This window comes from Macaca fascicularis, chromosome 8, assembly GCF_037993035.2.
Source record: "Macaca fascicularis isolate 582-1 chromosome 8, T2T-MFA8v1.1".
In the NCBI taxonomy this organism is placed as follows: Eukaryota; Metazoa; Chordata; class Mammalia; order Primates; family Cercopithecidae; genus Macaca; species Macaca fascicularis.
Window position 1 is genome coordinate 97727139 of NC_088382.1, and position 23018 is coordinate 97750156.

General features: G+C 35.4%; 1 protein-coding gene across 2 annotated transcripts in view; it reads right to left on the minus strand.

Annotated features, from left to right (window-relative positions):
* MMP16 (matrix metallopeptidase 16) overlaps positions 1 to 23018 on the minus strand; it is a 358463-nt gene that overhangs the window by 62349 nt on the left and 273096 nt on the right. The window contains exons 9-10 of one of the 2 annotated variants that reach the window (XM_005563660.5): positions 16147 to 16262; positions 8378 to 11292 (exon numbers count right to left, since the gene is read on the minus strand). The exons of the other annotated variant lie outside the window; for it this stretch is intronic. Of the exons in view, the coding sequence (XP_005563717.1) occupies positions 10958 to 11292; positions 16147 to 16262 (451 nt within the window). The 3' untranslated portion in view covers positions 8378 to 10957. Of the gene's footprint in view, positions 1 to 8377; positions 11293 to 16146; positions 16263 to 23018 lie in introns of those variants that run through there. 2 annotated transcript variants of the gene reach the window in all.

Sequence of the window (23018 nt, forward strand, 5' to 3'; positions counted from 1 at the left end):
TTTTGATATTAAATAAATCCATATACATAAGAAAAATAAATTATCTACTGAGACAATTGGATGTTTCCAGCTTCTCTCTCTCTGACAATAAAAACAAAAGAGATTGATTCTTGGATTCAGATATTTATGGTTTAATATTCTTAAAAGTTTTACAAAAATCAAGGTTATCTTTTTTTTAAAAAGCCTTCTACAAATAAAAGTAAACTATATTGTTGGTTGGCTCACCCTTGTACGTTCTTTGACATGTTCTAAAAGCCAACAACTCTTATCTGCAGTCTTCCTTTAAACTCTTGATAGATCTCCAAATTCCCCAGGAATCATTCTAGATTCAGAGTTCAACTAAACACAAAGGTACTCTATCCCTCTAGTCTACTTTTTATGACTTCAGGAAAATAAATATCTGTAATCATCTTAGTTACTCTGCTTCACAGCTCCTCTTTCATGTGTGGATTACAATTTGTAAGATTAATTCCTTGGTGGACAGGTGTACCTTGATTTTTGCATAAGAGAACAACCTGTTTGCTTTATTCCCAATATGATTTCCTAAAATTCAGATGACCTTTGATACACATTATATCTAATCTTCAGAAAGTTCTTGGTTTAGTACTAGATTACATGCAACTATTTGATATTCTCAGAAAGTGATTTCACAGTTTATCCTATGTACAAGGTAATTTATTAATATGCTAGTTATGAAAATGTTAGTCCTTCCTCTTGCTTTCTTTCTGTGAGTGGGTTATTCAGTTCATGGCCATCCTTTACTATAATCCTATTTTTTTCTTTTTTAATTTTTTAAATGGAGATGGAGTCTTGCTGTGTTGCCCAGGCTGCAGAGTGCAATGGCATGATTTCAGCTTGCTGCAACCTCCACCTCCCTGGTTCAAATGATTCTCCTACTTCAGCTTACTGAGTAGGTGAGATTACAGGCACCCGCCATCATGCCCAGCTAATATTTGTATTTTTTTGTGGAGACGGGGTTTCACTATGTTGGCCAGGCTGGTCTTGAACTCATGACCTCAGGTGATCTGCCTGCCTGCTGAGATTATAGGCATGAGCCACCATGCGGGGCGGGGGGGGGGGGGGTGATTTCTTATATGGGATTTTGCCAAAGAGTTAATAGAAAAATTAATTCTGTGATTAAATTTGCCTAGACAACTATGATGTGTAACTTTAAAAAATAAATTATATTCATCTATTCAAAACGTAGTCTTTTATTTTTGTCAAGTCTTTGTAGAAACCTTAAATATCCTATGTTTACAGGCATTTGCCTGAAATATATTTGATGCAATGAAGTTTTCTTCTCCTTTATTTGATCACAGTTATAAGCATACAGTAACTAAACAGTTTCTCCAGTTGATGTGGCCAGTTTCATATACTTGCTAATTCAGGGAAATGCACTGAGGATTTTTCCCTAAATTAGTTTTCATTTTCTGTTTCATATGGATTAGAAAGACATAGATAGTAACGGGTACTGCTTATAAAGCATATCTTACATATTGGTCATAAATGTATGTAAATCATTCATTGAGTAAAACCACAATGTCTATGAACCATTTTTCTGTTCTCTTATTTATTGACAGTTTCTTTTAATTACAACACAATGAATTGATGGTAAATACAGAAGATGCAATAGTATAAAAAGCCATTTAACCCTTCCCTTGGTTAAGACACTTACAGCAGACAAAAACTGCCCCACCCCTAATCCCCTCCTTGAATGGAAACAAAATAAATATAAATTAATAAATACAAAAAAAATCACTGCACAGCCCTTAACTCTTTGATTGCCATGGCAAGAACCATGCTGATGATTCTAGCTTGTGACATTTGTGTGGTTAAAGGTTGCCGCAGCAGTCAAAGGGTTATAGCATTGTAAACATAAGTACTTTGTGGAAAAGTTCAGTCATGTTAATGGTCTATAGCAATGAGATTAATAGCATGACCCCTTGACCTTTAATGACGCAACATTATAAGGAGTTAAAAGAGATAGTAGCTTGGTGAGCTGTTACATAGACTAGTCAACCACTTTATTTAACAATGTGCTATGAGGCCTTGATTTACTAATAAAAGACAACTTGTGAATAATAAACACTGTTCAATGCACTGATCAATAAAATCAATGAAAAAATTAATTTAAGCACCACAAAATTTTGCCTGATTTTATCTGACAGTCATAATACACTTTAGCACCATTTATTTAGCCTTATATTTGCACACAAACAAGCTTTGTGTTTGTCAGTAGAAGCTATCTGAAAAAAATTATGCCAGATTTAAGATGGTGTAAATGTATAGAATCCTGTGTGGGAAAAACATCACTACAACTTGCACACCTTAAAACTCATTCAGCAAATAAATGTATTATTTATTTCTTTCCTTGCACACAGAACACTACATATTATCAAGAACTTAATGAAATAGTGTTGAGTGTAATGAGAACAATGCAGAAACTTAAATCTAGATTTTAATACTCTCTCCATAACTGAAAATATCATGGGGAATTAAAAGAAAGGTGAAGTATTGTCAGACAACCACAAGATAATGGCCTACATATTTAATTTCCTGGCATTTCTCTCTGCTTCACAGTTTAATGTTATTTAAATAAAGTCTGTATTAATTTTAATTTTTTACTTTCCCATAACCACAATATAGAAAGAAAAAATTAGTTTTGTAAGAAGCTATAAAATGTATATTGTTTACCCAAGAGACAACTTCCCTTTGCAATTACTTGCATCTCATTCTGACTCTGAATGATAAATGTCGGTGCAATTTTTTAAATATATGGTATTTATTTGACAAACTAAGTTTATGGGAGCTTTTTCTCTTCATCTATCTAGTAAATATATATATATGTGTGTGTGTATATATATATCATATATACTATATATTCCCAAATCTATATTACCAGATAGCTTATATGGATGTCATAAATCTGCATTATCATACTGATCCGCCACTGGAATCAAGATAATGTTAATATAGGTATACACGTTTTAAAACATCTTAAAGATAGGTTACTATACTGATGAAGCAGGCAAGTTTCTCAAGGTCAATAACTGATTCTTTTAAAAAAGCATCAACCAACTATGAACTAATTAGATTTTATGTTTTTGTTTAAAAAGTTAAGTTTATTAAAAGTTATATTAGCGCAAAATTGAACTAGTAAACTCCATTTATTCCCTCCTATAATATAAAAACAAGATCTATTTGTTTAAAATTAGATACCTAAAAAAAATCTTTCAAAACTTTTAAGCCTGAAGCAAATTTTTATGGTCGAGTCTCTAAAACCCCTGAAAATAGAGGTCTGCAATAGAAATGCTGATACAGTCAAAACCAAGGCAGCAAAAAGTTGCCTCTGTAACACCCCTAATTCTTTTATTCTATCTCTCTAACATATATGTAATTTACACATACAGAGAAATAGACCAAAGGATGAAGGTTTTAGGCATTTATGTACCCATGATGTACCTTAAAGAGAACACTATACTGTGACTACTTCCTGTATAATTATTTAAGATATATTCTCCAAAAGCAAATTTCCTTAGCTATCTCATCAACAGACAATACCCTTCATACTCAGCATTTCACTTTTCTCAGGGGAATAGCTCTATAAAAAGTTAGAAGCCAATGAGAGAGGTTGGGATGTATGTGAACTTTACTGGGACTGTCTTTGCATGGAAGTTTTGAAGGAAAATACTGAGGAACAAAGATATTTCCTGGGTACCACCTCTGATGTACAATGCTGCTCAATACTGATTTTCACAAAGGGAATGGAAAACCAAATCTGTGTTAAAAAAAAAAAAGACAATGTAGAAATAGAAAGAAATGCAAATATAGACAGAGACTGCATAAGACAACTCAGTAAGATGTATCTTTCCCAACCATCTGTATTTTTGGGTGACAAACAGAAGGCAAACAAATAATGATCTTAGAATTGGAGGAGCAGAAAAACCAGGCACACACACCCTTGCTTGGAAATTGTTTGTTTGGAATAATTAAGATAGTGATAATTTGTACTTATGAACATATAAAGGAATAATTGATTTCACATCAGCTCTAAAAGAAGTAAATGCCAAAAAGACCTAAAAACCTAATTTTACTCAGGCAATGGTATACACTAAAGAGCTGTGAGAAGACAGCCAATAATGTGGCCTCTGTGATGGAATTTCAGTAATAGCAAAAATTATAACATTGATTTAAGGATAACTCTCATATTACTACCAAAATCATTCATTCAAGCAAAGTATATTTTATCTTAACAATTGGATTGTTAATATATAGAGGAAACAGGTTCAAACTGGCATTATGTAACAGCAAATGAAACATGCATCCTAGTGACTTTTCAAATAGACAGCTCATACCAGGCTTTATTCATTCATATCTTGGCCAGACAGGCCAATGTAGCGACATACATTCATATAAAAGGTGGCAATTACAAGCAGCACCATATCCTATCCTAGGAAAATGCATCCTACCATGCAGTCACATCTCACCAAAGCTTCATCATATATAAAGCATGTATAAAAAGGCCTGTGGCAAAAAGGATTCTGCCTGGGATCCAGTTTACCCACAGACCAAATACAAAAGAAATGTCTGTATTGTGACTGATATTTTTTTTTCATGGATAAAAACAAGTGGAAAAAATTCCCAAGAAACATCTCTATAAGCCAAGAAGTTTATAATTTTATTCTTGTTCACCATTCTTTTCTTCCAGTTTTTCTCTGTGAAATAAAGGTTAATGACATCTTGCTCTGAAGCTAAGTGACCTAACGTAAGTATATTTTCATATTTATATTTAATTGATTTTTATCCCTTTTTAAGGGCATATAAATTCAGCTCTACAGCAGAGCACATGGCAACGTTATATGAATCTGTACGACATTCTAGTTTATGATGTCTTTTCCTATACTGTTCAATGTGCCACGTAATGTGAGGATACGCTGAGTGCAGATTTGAATATTATCCCCAGTCCAATGATGTATAAAATAAATTCTAAGACACACTCATCTTTAAGTTGAAAAGGCATAGAATCCTCAGAAATCTCTATAAATAAATGTCTTTCATACATAACTTTTAATACTTACTCTGCACTGACCATGAGTTCTGGGTTATGCCCTTATTCTCCTTAGAAAGCATTAGTTATGAATGCCTGTGAAGTCTCTGTTATAACACTAAGCTTCGGTGATCTTATATCCTTACTTAGTATAAACAATTAACATTGTTCTAATAAATGATGCATGTCACGTCCAGTTGTAAGCTCATAATTGTGTTTAAAAATTGAAGACTGCTACGTACTTCTGCATTCTACTCAAAAATTGACAGGAATTTTACAATATTATGTGTTTTTCCCTTATTTTCTGTGAGTATGTCTAATCACTATTCATTCTTAGGCTTTCTATACTATTGGTTTAACTTTCAAAGTGGACATGTATAAAATATTGAAACATATATTTGTAATTGGATGTTATTAATCTTACCTGAAACATTTCAGAATTGTGTCAAAATCACACCAATGGAAAAAATGGAAAATGATTTCAGAAGTACATGAAAGACAAAGGTCACAATTAGATGAGATTAGAACACTAAGGCAACTTCTTTGCTACTATGCCAAGTGTTTTAGGTTACATGATTATTGAGGTAAATTTCTATATCAGGGAAATGGCTTGTCTCAGGGGATTCTAACATTATATATCTTTCCAACTGAGGTTACTGAACACCTACCTCTTACATTTTTAGCCTGTAAGGCAATGCATGAGTATCAGATGTCTTTAAGCATGGTAACATCTAATAACCACTGGCTAAATATTACATTGATATATCACATAATCATCACTAGTGTGAAGAGCTTGAAGTGGCATTTCTTTCTCCACTATTTTATGATTGCTAAAGTAAAATTTCCAGTTGTATTATCAAGGAGTGCTATAGTTTGTCTTTATATCTAACAAAAGACTCATTTTTCCTCCTCCTCCATTTCCATTATATTTATTAAATATAATAATTAGCTTTCATATTTATGGTGTGGTGCTATTCCTGGTTGCTGCTTTCTTTAATACATAAAATTCTAATTTTTAAGACATAACTGTTAAAAATTTTCTGATATAGTTATGATTCCCTCCTAGGCAATGTGGAACCTGTGACTTAGCTACATATGCTCTGGCACCTATTTCCCATGGTCACAATATATCAACATCATGAAAGTACATGAAATCCAGCCGAATGATTAGATCCTCTTATACGATTGACTTGACACATTTTGTGATATTACATATTGGCTGAGATTGCTGTAATAGGTCATCTGAAATGTACATTTTTGGTTTATATAGCATATTCTATTTGACATCTGTGATACTTTGGAATATGCCTTTGAAAGCATCAGAAATAAAATAAGCTCTTTACTGTGTTTGCTTAAAAAGATCTTACCACCATCCAGAAGATTGTTTCAGTATATGCTACAATCTCACAGACTCAATACTATCAGTAAACCCCTTTATTAGTTTCTGGAAATGATTCCAAAAACTTAAAAATATATATATATTTTCATGACTCAGTTTAACTCAGTCTGTTTGCTTATAGCATCCATTCCTCTTCAGATAGCACTTTGAGTTTAGTTAATGTGGACACACTATTTATTCCACTGTAAGATCCACAAAGTGTGGGTGTGTATGTGTACCACACTAGCGATATTAGCATAATATGTAGAACTTGCAAATATGACTACCCCTACAATCCAGTTTATACACCATCATCTATGTACTGGAACTAGCAGTGAAGTTTGGACAATGTTCTTATCCACCACATTGTGTTTTTTAATGACCCACAGAGAGGGAATGAAAATAGGTACATAGTATATGAAATGGCCAAATTATGTGTTAATAAAAAATGATTATGAGTAATTATTAAATGTAACACTTGCTTTTTTCAGTAAACCAGTCTGTATCCTTTATTACTTAGTAATTATTTTTGGTCATCATTACTTAGTAATTTATCACATCGATTCAGAAAAGCCTTGCCCTCTGATTTATAACAGAAGTTGTCTTTGCTAGTATCACATAATGTTGTCTGACTTAGCTCTATAACCTTTGTAATCAGAAAGAGCATCTGTATTCACCTGCTCTGACTGCCATGTCAACAGATACTGTTCGGAAGTGAGTCAGTAAATTCACAACCTTATCTACAATTCTGATGCGGAATTACTGCTTTACAGGAAATTCAAACTGATCAGCTATTTTAATACTTCATTGCATTTGTTTAATAATACACAGAACAACAATATTTTACTAAAATTCTTAACTATATGGTCATTTTATGTGAAGAACATTGCCTTGTTTACATTTGTGTTTATATTAGATAAAGTAGTGATAAATGAAGCAGAACAATTAGTTTTGCAGGCATGAATGTGTTTTCATTTCAATTTGGGAAATGGTATGTCTGAGCTTTTCATGTTTTTAGTGATATTTGATGCCTCGCATATCTCTACTAATACTGAACTGACACCTTATGTTATTGACCCATGGAAATTTATTCCACATTGGTTTTGAATCACTATTCTTATGTGTTAGATCAATTACTTTCCCTATCGCTGTTCCATTTGGATTGAGACTTTTTTCCCAAACCCCAAGTAGAAGAGGAGTCAGGAACCATACCCACAAAGTAGCTGGTGTACAATAAACAAATGGTATCCCAGTGTTTGTGATTACATTGTCCTTATTTTCTTATCTCTTGTAATAGTACAGCCTGATAACTGAAATGTTCTAGTCAAAAGAGTAGCCTTATATGCCTTTGCTTATCACATAACTCTTGTGTCATATTAAAGTAAATATGACCCAACCCTTATTCATGACATTTGCCAGAATTCAAGCATAATGATAGACTCCTTCCTTCTTAATGCTATGATTATTTTCTAGCCCTTTATACTTATAGTCTTATGACGAATCAGGATATTGTGATGAATGAGTAAAGAGGCAACAGATTGCTTATTCAGTTTCTTTCTCATTTTAGAGGAAAAAAATCAATTTTCAATGCAGGGTGATGGAGTTCCTCAATGATTTGCACATGTCCCAAAATGACACAGTTCCTCATTTCTATCTTTAGCAAAATATAGTTTCCAGTTATTTTTTTCTTGATATCAAGGCCCTAAAAGGATTAAACCTTCCTACAAGCAAACACTGTAAAAACGAGCTTATGTATATAGTCCTCCATGCTTAGCAGCAGTGACTAACTCTTTATAATATCAGCATCATCTAGAATGGAAGCACTGAAGTAAAGCTACAGGGCTGACTCCGGTTCTCATTTCTTGCTTTCTTGGCCCTTGCGTACATAATCTCCAATATCCTCTTAAAATATCATCTGCATTGTATGATATTTAACTGTAAAGCCATTCTTCTTTTCTTACTGTTCTTTTTTCTTAGCCTCACAGTATATATGCTCAGGTTGTAAGAAATAACAATCTGCAAGGCTTTGCAGCATGCCACCTACAATTATAAAATATTTTCCCCAACCAAATCATAAACATGTAGTTTAACCAAAAGGCATTCTAATTTTCATGCTATGTTGAGTATAAATATAAATTCAAGGCAGCCAAACTATCCATTTCGAAATAAGAATGTATACCTACACTCATTAAAAATCATCTGGAAATGTGTATTATTAGCAAATGAGTAAGAAATTTTTACTAGTATAAAATTCCTGCTTTATATAAAAGCCACACTGGCCATTCAAGTATTTGAGGTTTTTTTTTTCCCTATAGTTTTTTGTAATTTGTACTAAAATGATGAATTTAGACTTGAAATTATATTATAATGAAATTAAAATTCACTTCTACCTATAGGGCATTTTCAGAGTGTGCATGTAAAGAGCAAAGTGTCCATCTGCAGATCGGCCATCACCACTCTCTCCACTCTAAGGAAACAGCTCATGCTCACTAGATTTTAGAGAACAACTAATCCAATGGAGAAGCAACACCAGATTTCCTTCAGTTTGTGCCAGTTTGCAAGTTAAAGGTCAAAGGGCAAAGACATAGAACAGGACTCTTCAAGGAAAATTTTCACAGAAGACAATGTTTAAGTTGTTGTTAATGACAGTCAATAGATCAATAATCAAGTTCAAGGCAAGCTGTTCATTGTTTCAAAAGCTAATCCCCTCAAAGCTGGCTTTCACACAAAGCCAATGTCTGACTCATGGGGTGCATTCATTCTGACCATCTCTAATAAGTTCACAGCCCAGTGGCTGTAAAGCCTTTCACTGCAAGAAGCAGCTCCTAAAAATCAATAAAGAGGTCTGTCAGTTGCTGACTTTTCTCTAGGAAAAAAATATTGATACAAACCTGCTCTGCAGGTCACATGAAAATGACAATACTGCTGTTAGGACAAATTACACTCAACAATGAAATGCTTTGGTGGTCTCTTGGCTCTGTCAGTGATCAAATGGACGGCTAAATGCCAGAAGCCACACTAACCCTTTGAGAACTATGGTGGACATGCAATAGGTAATGCACTGGAGCATATTCATGCAACTTCAGAGTCATCGTTTTAATTCATTTTTAAAATGGCAATGCTAACTGCATATACCAAGGCAAATTGAATTTTCATGCAATGGATTTTAAAACAGAAATTCAGTATGCCTGAAACAAAAAAAGAGAAGATGTAGGCTGTTATCAGTTTTTCAAATAAAATTTCAGTCTTACGAGATTCTTAATAAAATACCTTTTTTATTTGCCAGAAAAATTTTGGCAAGTAACATCACTTCTGTTTGTTATAAACACATTTATGTAGTCTTGTAAATCATTTAAAAATTACATGACATTATAGGACATAATGTTTTAAAAACCTGATCTTCTTGAACCTGTGACTGTTTTTACCATTGCCCAGTTCTGTAACTTATCAGATCACAAGACCAACAATCCTAAGACTCTGAAAGCTGGTGTGATAGTTCTCAAAGGGTTACACGGGTATATTACTAGTGTCACAAATCCTTGTAAAATAACTGTCACTGTAATCCACTTCAGAGATATACTGCTTCTTGCTCTGCTTTGTAATGAATATTCCTGACAGACTCATGGAAGGCCTGGGGCAATGGCCTAATACAACTTGGGAAGATTATCACAATGATGGAGGAGTAAGGTGGAAAGAAGGGGTTTAGAAATACTTCAAAAACAAAAGGTCGTGTTTGAAAATAGCTATGAATATAAATGCGATGAAACATTGAGGACATAGCTGAGAACAGCTGTATAAAATGAAAAATGGATGTATTATTAAGGCTGTTACTATATTGCAGATATTTTGGCCCCTTGGTTGTTGGAAAATGGCTGTCCCAACAGTCTAACGTCCTGCATGTGTATTCCAAATCTCCCACCTGACAAAATGGTGCGTAGGAGACTATCCAAAGCAGTCAGAGAGCTATCTTCTTTGGAGACAAAGCTGTTTTGGGTCTTCACACTTTCCTGGAAGTTCAATTGTGGGTTTTTTGTTTAAACTCTTTTTTCCCTTTGTTTTAAAGCAAAAGAGAGAGAAAAAAAAAGAAAAAATAAAAAAAAAAAAAAGAAGGAAAAATCGTGGGTTTTCTGATTTGCTTTTTTTTTTTTTCTCCCCCCAGAAATGGGCTCAGACTTCAGAAGGAAAATAACATTAGAAACTTTTAAGAAGAATCTTTTCTTCTTTTTCTCCTCTTCTTTAGTTAATCCTGAAATTTTACTGGGCATTGAGCGTGCAGAGGAAAGGCCTAGAACTGAATGACAAAGAAAGACAAAGGACTGAAGAACAGCAGATACTGTGCATCATGGAAGCTTCCCCATGAGTGCATTTCCACTCATGTGCAGGACCAGCAACCCTCTGGGTTTGAAAGGTCAGCCCCGAATCAGGCTGCCGCAAGCCTGCTCCTAGCTAGGAAACAGCATAACAGCTCTTGTCTTGAATCTCAAGTTACCACAAACTCCTGCAAAAGAAAGAAAGAAGAAAAAATCCCTACATCACACCCACTCTTGCATAGAGCGTTTACAGTACAGTATGTGGCGGGGTGTTCCTTTCCTCTTGAACTGGAACACAGTGTAAACCAATACAAGGAGGCATAAGGCCAAGATGCAGGGAATGACAATAGCTATGGCTTTCACAGTGCTGGCTGTGTTGTCCAGTTTGATGACAATGTCTACATCATCTGGTGGGCTGTGTCCTTCTTTAACTCTGTCTGTTGGTCCATCACAGCCCATAAAATCCTTGAGGATGGATCTTGGATATCCAGGTTCTACCTTGAGTATCTGGTTGTTGAATTTCCAATACTCCTTTCCTTTGTAGAAATACGTAAAGCCTAGGGGGAAAAACATACACACACACAGGTACCACTTATTTGTGACAGTGTATATGTAGAGAAATGTTATTAAAATAGGCTATGTCTTAAGAGATGTATTTTAAGGCCCTTCAGTTTTCATAGGAAGAAAACACTATTTTCAGCTCAGCTGTCTGTTAAGATGGCTGTGGCTGCTGTGCTCCAGGAATGATGCCATCTAATGCCTATGGAAAGCTCAGTCCAGAGAGAGAAATATCATTTACAGAGGACTGTTCAAAGACTGTGCTATGCAATCTACTCCTAGTCCAAGCTAGAAAAGAGAACCTTATCTTTTTGCTCGCTTATAGGACTGCTGTTACAAAATTACATATTAGTGTGATAATATCAACCTATATTGAAAGATGCTGAAACAGCCTTATAAACTGAAACACTGTTTACTCTCAGGCTGTTACTGGGAACATTGTTCAATGTATGATAAAGAAGCTTCTCTATGAAACACCTCAAGGGAAATTTCTAATCATCTTAGTATCAGGAATCTGTGCTCCTTCTAAACAACAGGTTTCCTTTTGTAATTTGGATGAGAAATCATAATAAAATATAAATCATAAAACTGGAGGGGCTTTCATTTGTCTGCAAAGAATCTCAACATGTAAAGACGTATTCATAGCATTTGGTACTCTAACCTCATTTCTGGCTCTAGGTCATAAACATTTTGTTCCTTCTCCTTTTGTCCTCTTTATTTTACTTTATTAAAAGTATGTTTAATTTGTGTCACCTAGCCATATTTTATAGAAGTACCAAAGCCATTATTCACTATTTTAAGAATAAAATAGAACATAAATCTACAATTCCATTTTTAATACTTCCTAGTACCTTATATTTCACGGGGAGGAGGTGGGATGTGGGAGGCTCAAGTAACATGCAATTTATTTTCTAAAACATTATGAATGCATACAATACACTTTGTAAGCTCCTGATGATTAAACTACAAATAGGGACATTTTTCCTAGGTCTGTTCTCCAAATTTTATCCTTTTGTTGGGCACATATCCATTTTTTTTCTTTCTGTCCACAGCTCATTCATGTCAAGTTTCTGTGTGACTATAATACTTTGACTTAATTTGTCCTTTGAGATAAAACTTAAAAAAATCAAGAAGAAATGTTTTAACGCTATAATTACTTAAAACTATATTTTAGGAGTTATCTATTTTTGATAGAAAGCATAATTCATAGTTTGTAATCATTAATGAAGGTAATATTTTTTCCTGTTTTATTGAGGACTTATTATGGAAGAAGCATTGTGTTAAAGTTTAGTAGATGACCTGTCTTTTAATCCTCACAAATACTCTATCAGGTAGAATTAACTATCCTTTCTTTTAAGCCCACGATATTGAGGATCAGAGACAAAATAACATGCTCATGTTCTGGTGAACACAAGATTTAAATCTTGATCTAGATCTAGAGCCTGGATACTTAATAATTTTTTAAGACTGGGTCCCTTTAGATATCTACTGTCTTTTTCATTTGAGACTGAGTTTCGCTCTGGCTGCCCAGGGTGGAGCGCAATGTCCCGATCTCGGCTCACGGCAACCTCTGCCTCCCGGGTTCAAGCGATTCTCCTGCTTCAGCCTCTTGAGTAGCTGGGATTACAGGCATACGCCATCAGGCCTGGTTAATTTTGTATTTTTAGTAGAGATAGGGTTTCTCCATGTTAGTCAGGCTGATCTCAAACTCCTGACCTTAGAGATCTCCTGTCTTTTATCAAATACTTGTAGTTTAAACGTCCAAGGGTGTGAGAGGTATCATTTTTGAATGAAGAACTCTGACATCTCTCAAGAAATTTTAGATAGGGCAGATGATCACTTCAGGGCACTTTATTCTGGAAATCATTCTGTTCAATGCCATAAACACCTACTGCTGCTTTTAGTTTCGTAGGACAGTTTTGCAATGAGGGCAACTTGCCAAGTGAAAACAGGTGTATGTAGATTCGAGTTGTTCTGCTGAGAGTTGGTATTTGATCACATTAATGAAATTCAATATAATTACTCAACAGGCTTGGATGAAGAAATGGGCCTGCCATTGTAACATTGAGGGCCTGCCAAATAACAGTACATTAGACAATCATAGTTAAATAATGGCATTCATCTAGAATTAAACAGACCTTCAAAACAGGTGAATGCACTTCTTATATAAACTGGAAACCAACAGCCGGAAGTGTCCTCATCTTCCATTTTTAGCTAAAGCTAATTACTATGGAGCTACTGGGCATTACACAAAAGTTAAGAAGTTTCTATTTACATACTATACAGTGCTGTAGGCCAAATTTTATAGTAACACACTCCACATATAGGAGTAGAATTGTAGTTATTGAATATACTTGGTACACATAAAAAGTCTAGGTTTGTTGTAGAGGCTCATGCCTGTAATCTCAGCACTCTGGGAGGCCGAGGCAAGAGGACTGCTTGAGCCCAGGAGTTCAACACCAGGCTGGGCATCATACAGGAGTTATAGACCAGCCTGGGTACCATAGTTAGATGAGACCCTGTCTCAGAAAAAAAAAAAAATGTCTAGTTACTAGGAGATAGTGTAAGCAATTGAAAGGAAGTAGCCTAAAATCTTAGTAATAGAAGTATGTCAAACCTTGACCCTGCAAATTCATCTTGTTCAATAATTTAGGGTTTTTTCGTTTATGAAAGTCAGTTGGTTGAATAAATATTTAGGTATTTGTATTTTTTTTTCTTTTAAAAGCAGCTTTGACATGTATTTTTGTATACATGCTTATGAAGAACAACTTCTGGTGAATTCTTAACTAAATTTTCATTGTTTTGAGAAATTCTGGAAAATAAATTAATGAGGCTATGTTTTATTTGATGATCCTTTTATGTTTGACTGAACCTTACTGGACTTTTCTATTGTTTGATCCTAAAAGTGTAATGAGAGATAATTCTCCACAGCTGGTACTACTATATAGCTTAGGAGATGCACCCTGAGAGGAGGGTCTCTGTGTTCTATTTCTTACTCTTACATGCTCATTAGTAAGAAGTTGCTATTTAATACATGTGGATGAATAAACTGATGTGCTCATCTTTCACATGCTTTCATTTCTTTGTCCTTTTTAAGTGTATAGCTTCGAAAGTTTTGAGGCACATTATTAATGTGATTTTACTACCTCCGACGTGACTTTATAGTGACTTCCTTTACTCTCTTATTCCTTTCCCTTTTATCTCAGAGAGTTATGTTTTAATCTTAGTCTCACTGTACTATGGATTTCTGCTTCTGTCACATACAAGTAATATCTTAACTTGGTCTTTCAATTTTCTGAGCCAATAGAATACAAACAAATTATTTTTCTCAGCCAGTACTATGATCAGGACTTCAAGGTTCTTTTTGACTTTGCCTCTGCCTAGTGTTCCACTTCTGGGACACCATCACACAGAATGTAGTGGTATATCATTATACATACAGCAATGCTCAAAAAACAGTACATGTACTTTGATTTTTCTGATTGGTATTAATTTATCCTGGTTCTAAGTTCTTTCAAGTTTATACTAGCATAGAGTTTTCTTTTTCTTCTTTTTTTTTTTTTTTTTTCTGAGAAAGAGTCTGGCTCTGTTGCCCAGCCTGGAGTGCAGTGGCATGATCACAGCTCACTGAAACCTCCTTTTCCTGGTTTCAAGTAATCTTCCTGCCTCAGGCTCCTGAGTAGCTGGGACTACAGGTGCATGCCACCATGTCTGGATAATTTTTATATTTTTAATAGAGATGGGGGTGTCACCATTTTGGCCAGGCTGGTTTCAAACTCCTGACCTCAGGGAATCTACCCACCTCAGCCTCCCAGGCGTGAGCTCCCATCCTCTGCCAGTGTAGAGTTTTCTTAATCTTGCAATAGGCTTATGGTCAATCACAGTTTTCAGTGCTAGTGTGATTTTTTCACTCTCCCCTGACTCTTTCATTAACTTTGCTTTCTCTTCCTTGCCCCTAGATGCACTTAAGTTTGTCTTGCAAAAGATGCCTATTTTTGCTTATGTTGAACATACGTCACAGACTTTTCATGTTATTGAGGACATATATAATATACTATTTTCTTATGCTTCATATCGAAAATAATTTGATGAGGTAAATTTTTTTCTCTGTATTTCAGAATGTCATTTTCCTTTCCTTTGTTCTGAAATATTGCATATAAATTCAATTTCAAATTATTATTATGATTTATTCGTATTTACTAATCCCTGGATGAGAAGAGATATGTTTACATTTCATATATGCCAACAGATAGGGGAGTACTGATTATCCATGGCTTAGCTAACTTTCCACTCGGGATCTAGCTGAATGTGAAATCCTGGGATAGCAAGTAAAGAGGCAGCTCTTGGATTTTTTTCTTGTTATTATCCCATCATATATCCACTCTATTCTCACTATATTGAGCTGGAATCTTCCTTCCTTGCTGACACTCTAAGTCAAAGAATACATAAAAAATTATAATTCTCAACATGCATTATTACCAGATATAATACCTCGAGTGGCACCTCTATCTTCCTTGTGACCGGTTCTGTCCCATGTATTTTTATTATCTTTACAGGAATTTTAATAGAAATACAGGTGAGATTACTTCCAAGGTATACACAACTTCCATATTAAACTATTACTCATCTTTTTTCTAATGACTTTTTTACAAACTAAAATAAGTGGAGGTTAAAAAATGTCTACAGCATAATATTACATGTAAGTCTAGGAAAAAAAGTTCATATAAATAGAAATACAGTATTACATAGCTCCAGTATAGCACTTTCCAATGGCTTAATTTAGCACAGTGAAAAAGCCTAATGTGTTACTAAGATAGCAAACTTATGAAATGTAGAAAGCACATGTTGCATACCATTTTCTTTGTGTACAAATGCTCCCTGAGGAGATTCAGGGATCCCTTTCCAGACTGTGATTGGCTTGGGATAGCCAGGGTCCATTGTTTTCATTTCTTCACTATATCTCCAATATCTACAAAGGATAAAAACAACAACAACCACCACCACAATAACACACATATAAGGGAAAGATTATGCATACAAACAATAATAGCTAACATTTATTAGACCTTTGCTGTGCGCTTGACTTTGTTACCTGTGCACCTGCTAATGATTTACAGAACTCCAACTGGCAAGCTCTGATTTAAATAACTGAAAACACAATTGGCATAAGGCATTTATTCTGTTTCTTCTCCTGCATATATTAAAAATGGGCATCTTATTGTCCATATCCTGCCTGTGTTAAAAATAAGTTCTTATTCAGTATGCTAAAGTGAATAAAAAGTGCTAGCTAAGTATATTTATAGTTCATAAGGACATCACCAACCTGCATATATATATCAGAGGTTTTCATGAGTTTTTAAAATCTTTCTTAGGAAGCAGAACATTTTTTTTTGAAATAATCTTAAGTAGAATCTTGATTTATTTCTTCATTCAGTACATATTTAGTGAATATATATTATGTTGCTGGCATTATTGTAGGGCTAGAGATACAACCTTGAACAACACCGATATGCTGTGGTTCTCACCGATCTCACATTATAGGATATGTGAGGATATGAGCAATAAACTAATTTATCAATAAATATATACTATGATAGGAGGTGATAACACCTATGAAAAAAGCAAAGCAGATAGAGTTATCTAGGAATATCAGAAGCCACGTTAAATTGGTGGACTGAGAGGTCCTGTCTGATAAGTTGACATCTGAGCACAGAAAAGTGAGGAGCAATACATGTAGTTTTTGGGAGAAGAACATTCCAGGCAGAGAAACTAGGAGTTGAAAATTCCTGTGGCAGGCACATGCTGGAATACCTGTGTCTACAAGGAGGCTGGGGTGACTGGAATTAAGTTAGTAATGCGGACACAAGGTGAGAGTCAGAACCAGAACCTAAGATTAGACAAGCCTTTACACTACAGTAAGCCTTTGGTTTCCCTCTAAGAGAGACGGGAAGCCAATATATATTTTGAACAGAGGAGCTTAAACTTAAAGAATACACTGGTTGCTATGAGTAAAAGAGTTTGAAGGAGGTAAGGCAGAAGTAGGAATGCCAGTTGGGATGTCACTGCAATAATCCTTGGACTAAGGAGTCAACAGCTATAGGATTGATGATAAATCAAGGCATTTGGGATATATTTTAAAGGAAGAGCCAAAGGACGTATTCATGGATTAGATGTGGAGTGTGAAAGAGAAGGAAGCTGAGCATGACTCAAGAATTTTAAGCCTGATTATCTAGAAGAAGAATGTTATCATTCAGTAAGGTAAGGAAGTAAGGGAAGGTAAGCTGAGATGAATTGAGGAATCTTGACTTTGGTGTTAGCTACTTTAAATTCAGACTTCAAGGTGGAGCTGTTGAGGAAGAAACTGGGAATGTGAGTATAGACGTTAGGGCTGGTCTTGATTGGAGTACGAAAGTGTAGACATTAATACAAATAAGAGCAAAACTCACCAAGAGTTAGAACTCTCAGACTCTTATCCCTTCACAGGGTAGTCCTTGAGCTACTTTCACAGAACCCCTAGACTTCCAAGGAACAAATTGTGAACATCCCTACTTTGGATCACTCATTATTGTTCATGTATTTTAAGAGTAAAATGAGTTTATATTTTGAATGGTCACAAAGATTGACAAAACGGTAAAATCATTGGGAGTTCACAGTGATATCACTGATTTCAGGCAGCCCGGTTGCTCTATGCATTATTTTACTTAATCACAACTAACCCATGAGATAGTCATCACTGTCCCCATCGGAGAGAGGAGAATTCTTGGAGGACAATGAATGATAGGTAGAAGTATAACCATGTTTGTCTGATTTCAGATAACCATGTTTATCTGCTATTTTCACCATAAAGGCAGTTTCCAAATTCATTTGATGCCACTAAATATGTTTCCCGATTTTATTTGACAATGCTTTTCCCCCGCTAAACATCTATGGTGATCTACTAAAGCTAGTGTTTCACCAACACATATCTGGGAAATGATACATTTTAAAAAAATTATTTTTGTCTTAGCCATTTTATCTGAAATTAGAAAAAAATAAGTATTTTCTAGTTTGGATATGCCTCTGCCAGGCCTATGGAGGATTCTTTACCTACAGAGCTCTGGGGTCCTGTGCAAAGGTTTTGCTATAAATTCCTAGAAACCTCATTTGAGTAACATCTGGAATTCCTCCATCCATTGAAGATGCACTTCCTCCATCTTCAATGTTCACACAGAAAAAGATTGTTTCAGGAAGTGTTCTAAGAAATAACACCCAAAGAAGAGTTTACACCAAAAGCGAAACTGTCACGGGTATTTGTCACAGGTTCTCATCACATCAAAGATGAGAACAGATCTGACGAACAAATCAGAAATAGCTACATGGAGAAGCACTGAGCTGAAAGAATGGTGCCTGAACTGCATCATTTGGAAGAGCACAGTGAAGTGGAATCATTAGTGTATCATGCCACCAATTCTAAAATATATTTTCTTTCACATTTTGTTCATGGAAACATTTACTTTTAAATTAAAATATTTAAATTAAACATCATTTCTGAATATTCCTGTCCCACAGAACATTCTGTGATGAATGGTTAATGTAGTTGAGATTTGCTCATAATCTAAAGATCTCTTCTCTCAAGTAAATATCTCAGTGGGGTTTACAATAGTGTATATATAAATATATAAAACTGCTTTCCACACTTGAGCAAAGAAAGTCTCTTGCAGGGAAATAGTCAAATACCTATTTCATGGATCCTAAGAAACACTTTTTCACATTTTACATCTCTCAACATCAGAATGCCCTTTCAACAGATACAGTGTTAGTTTACTTGACAGGGTTTTCCTCTCATAATAGAATAAATAATGACATATCTTAACAATACATGGCATTTTTAGATGACATAAACTATAACTTAAAGTGAGCTTTTAAATTCTAACTTAAAATTTGGACTAGGGTCGGGTGTGGTGGCTCACACCTGTAATCCCAGCACTTTGGGAGGCCGAAGTGGATGGATTGCTTGAGCCCAGGAGTTTGAGACCAGTCTAGGCAACATGATGAAACCCTGTGTTTACCAAAAACAAAAATCTAGCTGGGCATGGTGGTGCGCATCTGTAGTTCCAGCTACTCAGGAGGCTGAGGTGGGAGGATCTATTGAGACCAGGAGGTTGAGGCTGCAGTGAGCTGCGATTATGCCACTGCACTCCAGTGAGGGCAACAGAATGAGACCTTGTCTCAAAAAAATAATAATAGGCCAGGTATGGTGGCTCATGCCTATAATCTCACCACTTTAGGAGGCCGATGCGTGTGGATCGCCTGAGGTTCAAGAGGAGTTCAAGACTAGCCTGGTCAACACGGCGAAGCCCTGTCTCTACTAAAAAATACAAAAATTATCTGGGCGTGGTGGCAGGTGCCTGTAATCCCAGCTATTTGGGAGGCTGAAGCAGGAGAATCGCTTGAATCCAGGAGGCGAAGGCTGCAGCAAGCCGAGATAGCGCCACTGCACTCTGGCTTGGGCAGCAGAGAGAGACTCCATCTCAAATAATAGTAATAATAACAATAAATAAAATTTGGAATAACTTAAAATCCTGAGGACAATGGGATCACATCCTGCATGTGATTTAAGTAACATTAATACATACCTAGCAACCAGATTAGTTTTCTGAGAAGTAGTTATGTTTTTATGTAGAAAAACTACACTTTATGTAGCATTTTGTAGCTATAAAGTAAATTTATACACATATATTGTTTTGCTTAAATCCCTCAACAGTCTTTTACATCACATATTACAGAGTTCTCCACAATAATATCCTAACCATCGATTTAGTATGAATTGTCACTCAATTTAAGCAATGACAGAGCATTGGGTATCATATTATTCAAAGACAATTGACTTAGTCACATTTACTGCATTTGAATGTGGTAGAATTGAAATTCAAATGTTACTGCTGGTGTCTGCCTGTAGTTCTTATTCTCTCAATGCTGTCATTCAAACAATTGGTGTTCATTGTTTGGGTATAGCTTTCCTTTCTCCCTTAGTCTGTTCATTCATAGATTCATTCACCCACTGATGCTTTTCTGTGCACCTATATTATATGCCAGACTCATAGGATTCAGAGAGATCTCATTTCAGGAAAACGTTAATGGAATGTAAATTGTATTACACTCTTTTGTAGGAACATAATTTGGGTATGAATTCGTCAACATAAACACATTTTTCCCTCTCAGCAGATAATACAAAACAATAATTTAGGATCATTTTACAATTTTAGAAAAAAACAACATAGGCTCAATCCCAAAGGTTGTCTGCTTTGTGTCAGCTTTGAAATATATCCAGTAAACTGGAATGCAATTAGAATTATCTATATTTAGTGCTGTCTTATAAAAGGTGCTGCGGCTTATTCATAAACATTGCTTTGTATTTTAATTTTCAACATATTTGAGCATATGTCAACATGAACAAAAAAGCTCATCCCACTGAGTTTTTCTCCCTGAAAAATAAGCTTATAGATGCATTGAGAAGTAAATTAGCATATTCAGATGAGAACACTGTGTACATCAACCATTTGGGGGGTTTAAAATGTAGATATTTTCATGGAAAACATTGAAATTTTGTGTGGGAGGGTCAGTAAGCAATAAAAGCTATTATAAATGAAGCTCATAGCTCTTTCTTCTGATTCATCAGTTATCTCTACTGTAGAATTTTGACTTTAATCAGATGATTTTTTTTGAGATTAGCAGTCTTAATCAATGCCCCCAAATCCCATTCCTCAGAATCAGTCTTAAAAATGCAACAGAATAGAAAATATCAATATATCAGTTTTTGCTATATTTTTGAATGAATCAAAACATATACATTAAGAAATTACTTTATAAACATACCATTAAAGCTGGAAGAAATAAATGTATTTTTCTATTTGACTGTTAGTGATGATAATAATCAAGAAAATAAAGTAGGTCTACATTTTGTTCTTTTTATTTGAAAATACCTTAAAATTCTCGACAGCTAAGCTTCTTATGAAATATGGCAATAGAGTCTTAGATATGTTTGTGAGATGTTGAGAGATGACTTAGAAATATAGCATTTTAAGCTAAATGTTATGAAGATCAAAACTTATCCAAGGACCAAATTGTAGTGTATTAACAAAAGGGCAAGTAGGAATCTGAGGGACTGAGTTCCATGCTGTATGTGAAATAGTACAACACTCTATATTTTAATCTGAATTTACAGATTTATTTAAAGAACTGTCATTTCATCTACTCTCTTTAGCTATCTCTATACTTAGAAGATTTCACATGAACTCCTGCTTTCAATACCATTTATATGTCAATAAGTCTGAGATCTGTGCCTCCAACTAAACTCTCCATTAAGATGCAAACTCAATTATCTAACCACCTACTTGACTTCTTCACTTGGTGTATAAATAGGCACCTCAGTCAAGCATGGATATTTCAATCTCTTAATCTCTTCCCCCAATATCACTCTCCGTGTCTGTCTTGTCTCCAGATAAGGTGCTATCTACTTAATTACTTGGGTGGAAAGCCTAGAAGTTGCCCTGATTTATTTTGTTCCTCCCCTAAAATCCAAGCCCTGAGGACAACTTGCTATCATACTCAAAATGTATCCTGCACCCACCCACTTTGCTCCATCTCCACCGCTATCATCATGTCTTCCTGCACTCCTTCAATGGTCTCCCAGTTACCCTCCACGCCTCCAATCTTGGAGCCCATTCTTCACACAGAAGCCAGCACAATCTTTGTGAATACACAGAAGATCATATCACTTTCCTGTTGAAAACCCTCCAATGCCCCTTCCTTGTACTTAGAATAAAATTCAAACTGTTTGCCATAGGCTACAGGGCCCTGTGAAATCTGGTCCCTATCCTCCAGTTTCCACCACTTACCCACTATGCTCTAGCAACACTGTTTTTGAACAATCCAACTTCTTTCCTACATTATTGCCTTTGCATGACTATATCACCCACCTGCAACACAGTGTCCTGAATAGCTTTCTATGGCTGAAACGTCTTCCTACTCAAGTCCCCACTCAAGTGTCCCCTTCACAAGTGAGGCCTTCCCCCAAGTCAACACTAAGTCCTAACCTGTCCTTACCACCAGGAGTCTCATTTCTCACTGTGAAAATTATCAGGGTCATTTATTTGTTTACTGTTTATTATTTGTCTCCCCCAACACAGTCTAAGTGCCATGAAACTAGGAGCTCTGTGGTCTTTCTTTCTACTACTCCATCTTCATTACCTAGCACATGTCACATACTTTGTGTTTCAAAATGCATTATTGAATGAATGAAATAAGTGCTAGGGTAGGACACGTGCAGAAATATTAAGGAAGCAGGCATTAGAGCTACCGAGAATAGAATGGGCTGCCTCATGTTCATACTGTCACAGGCAGTTTGGTGGAGAGGGAAGGGTACTCTTGGGCTGTAATTGAGGGTATCTAGATTTTGGTAGGAAGTGAACAACATGCAGGGCTGACATATGACAGCATCTAATTTAAAGACGTGCTTTGTTTGCATAGTAAATTATTTTAAGTAATCTTGATTTTGAATGCTTTTCTAGAGTTTTTGCACTTTCCAGCTCACCACAGTACTCGTCATTCGCTATTGCCTTGGATATACTACTTTACCCAGTGTTACAGCCATTACTCACCTGATCTGTTTAAGGACTTGAATTTTTTACAGCTGTTCTAGATACTCACTAAAATCATTTTTGCTCTTAGCCTTAGATAAATAGAA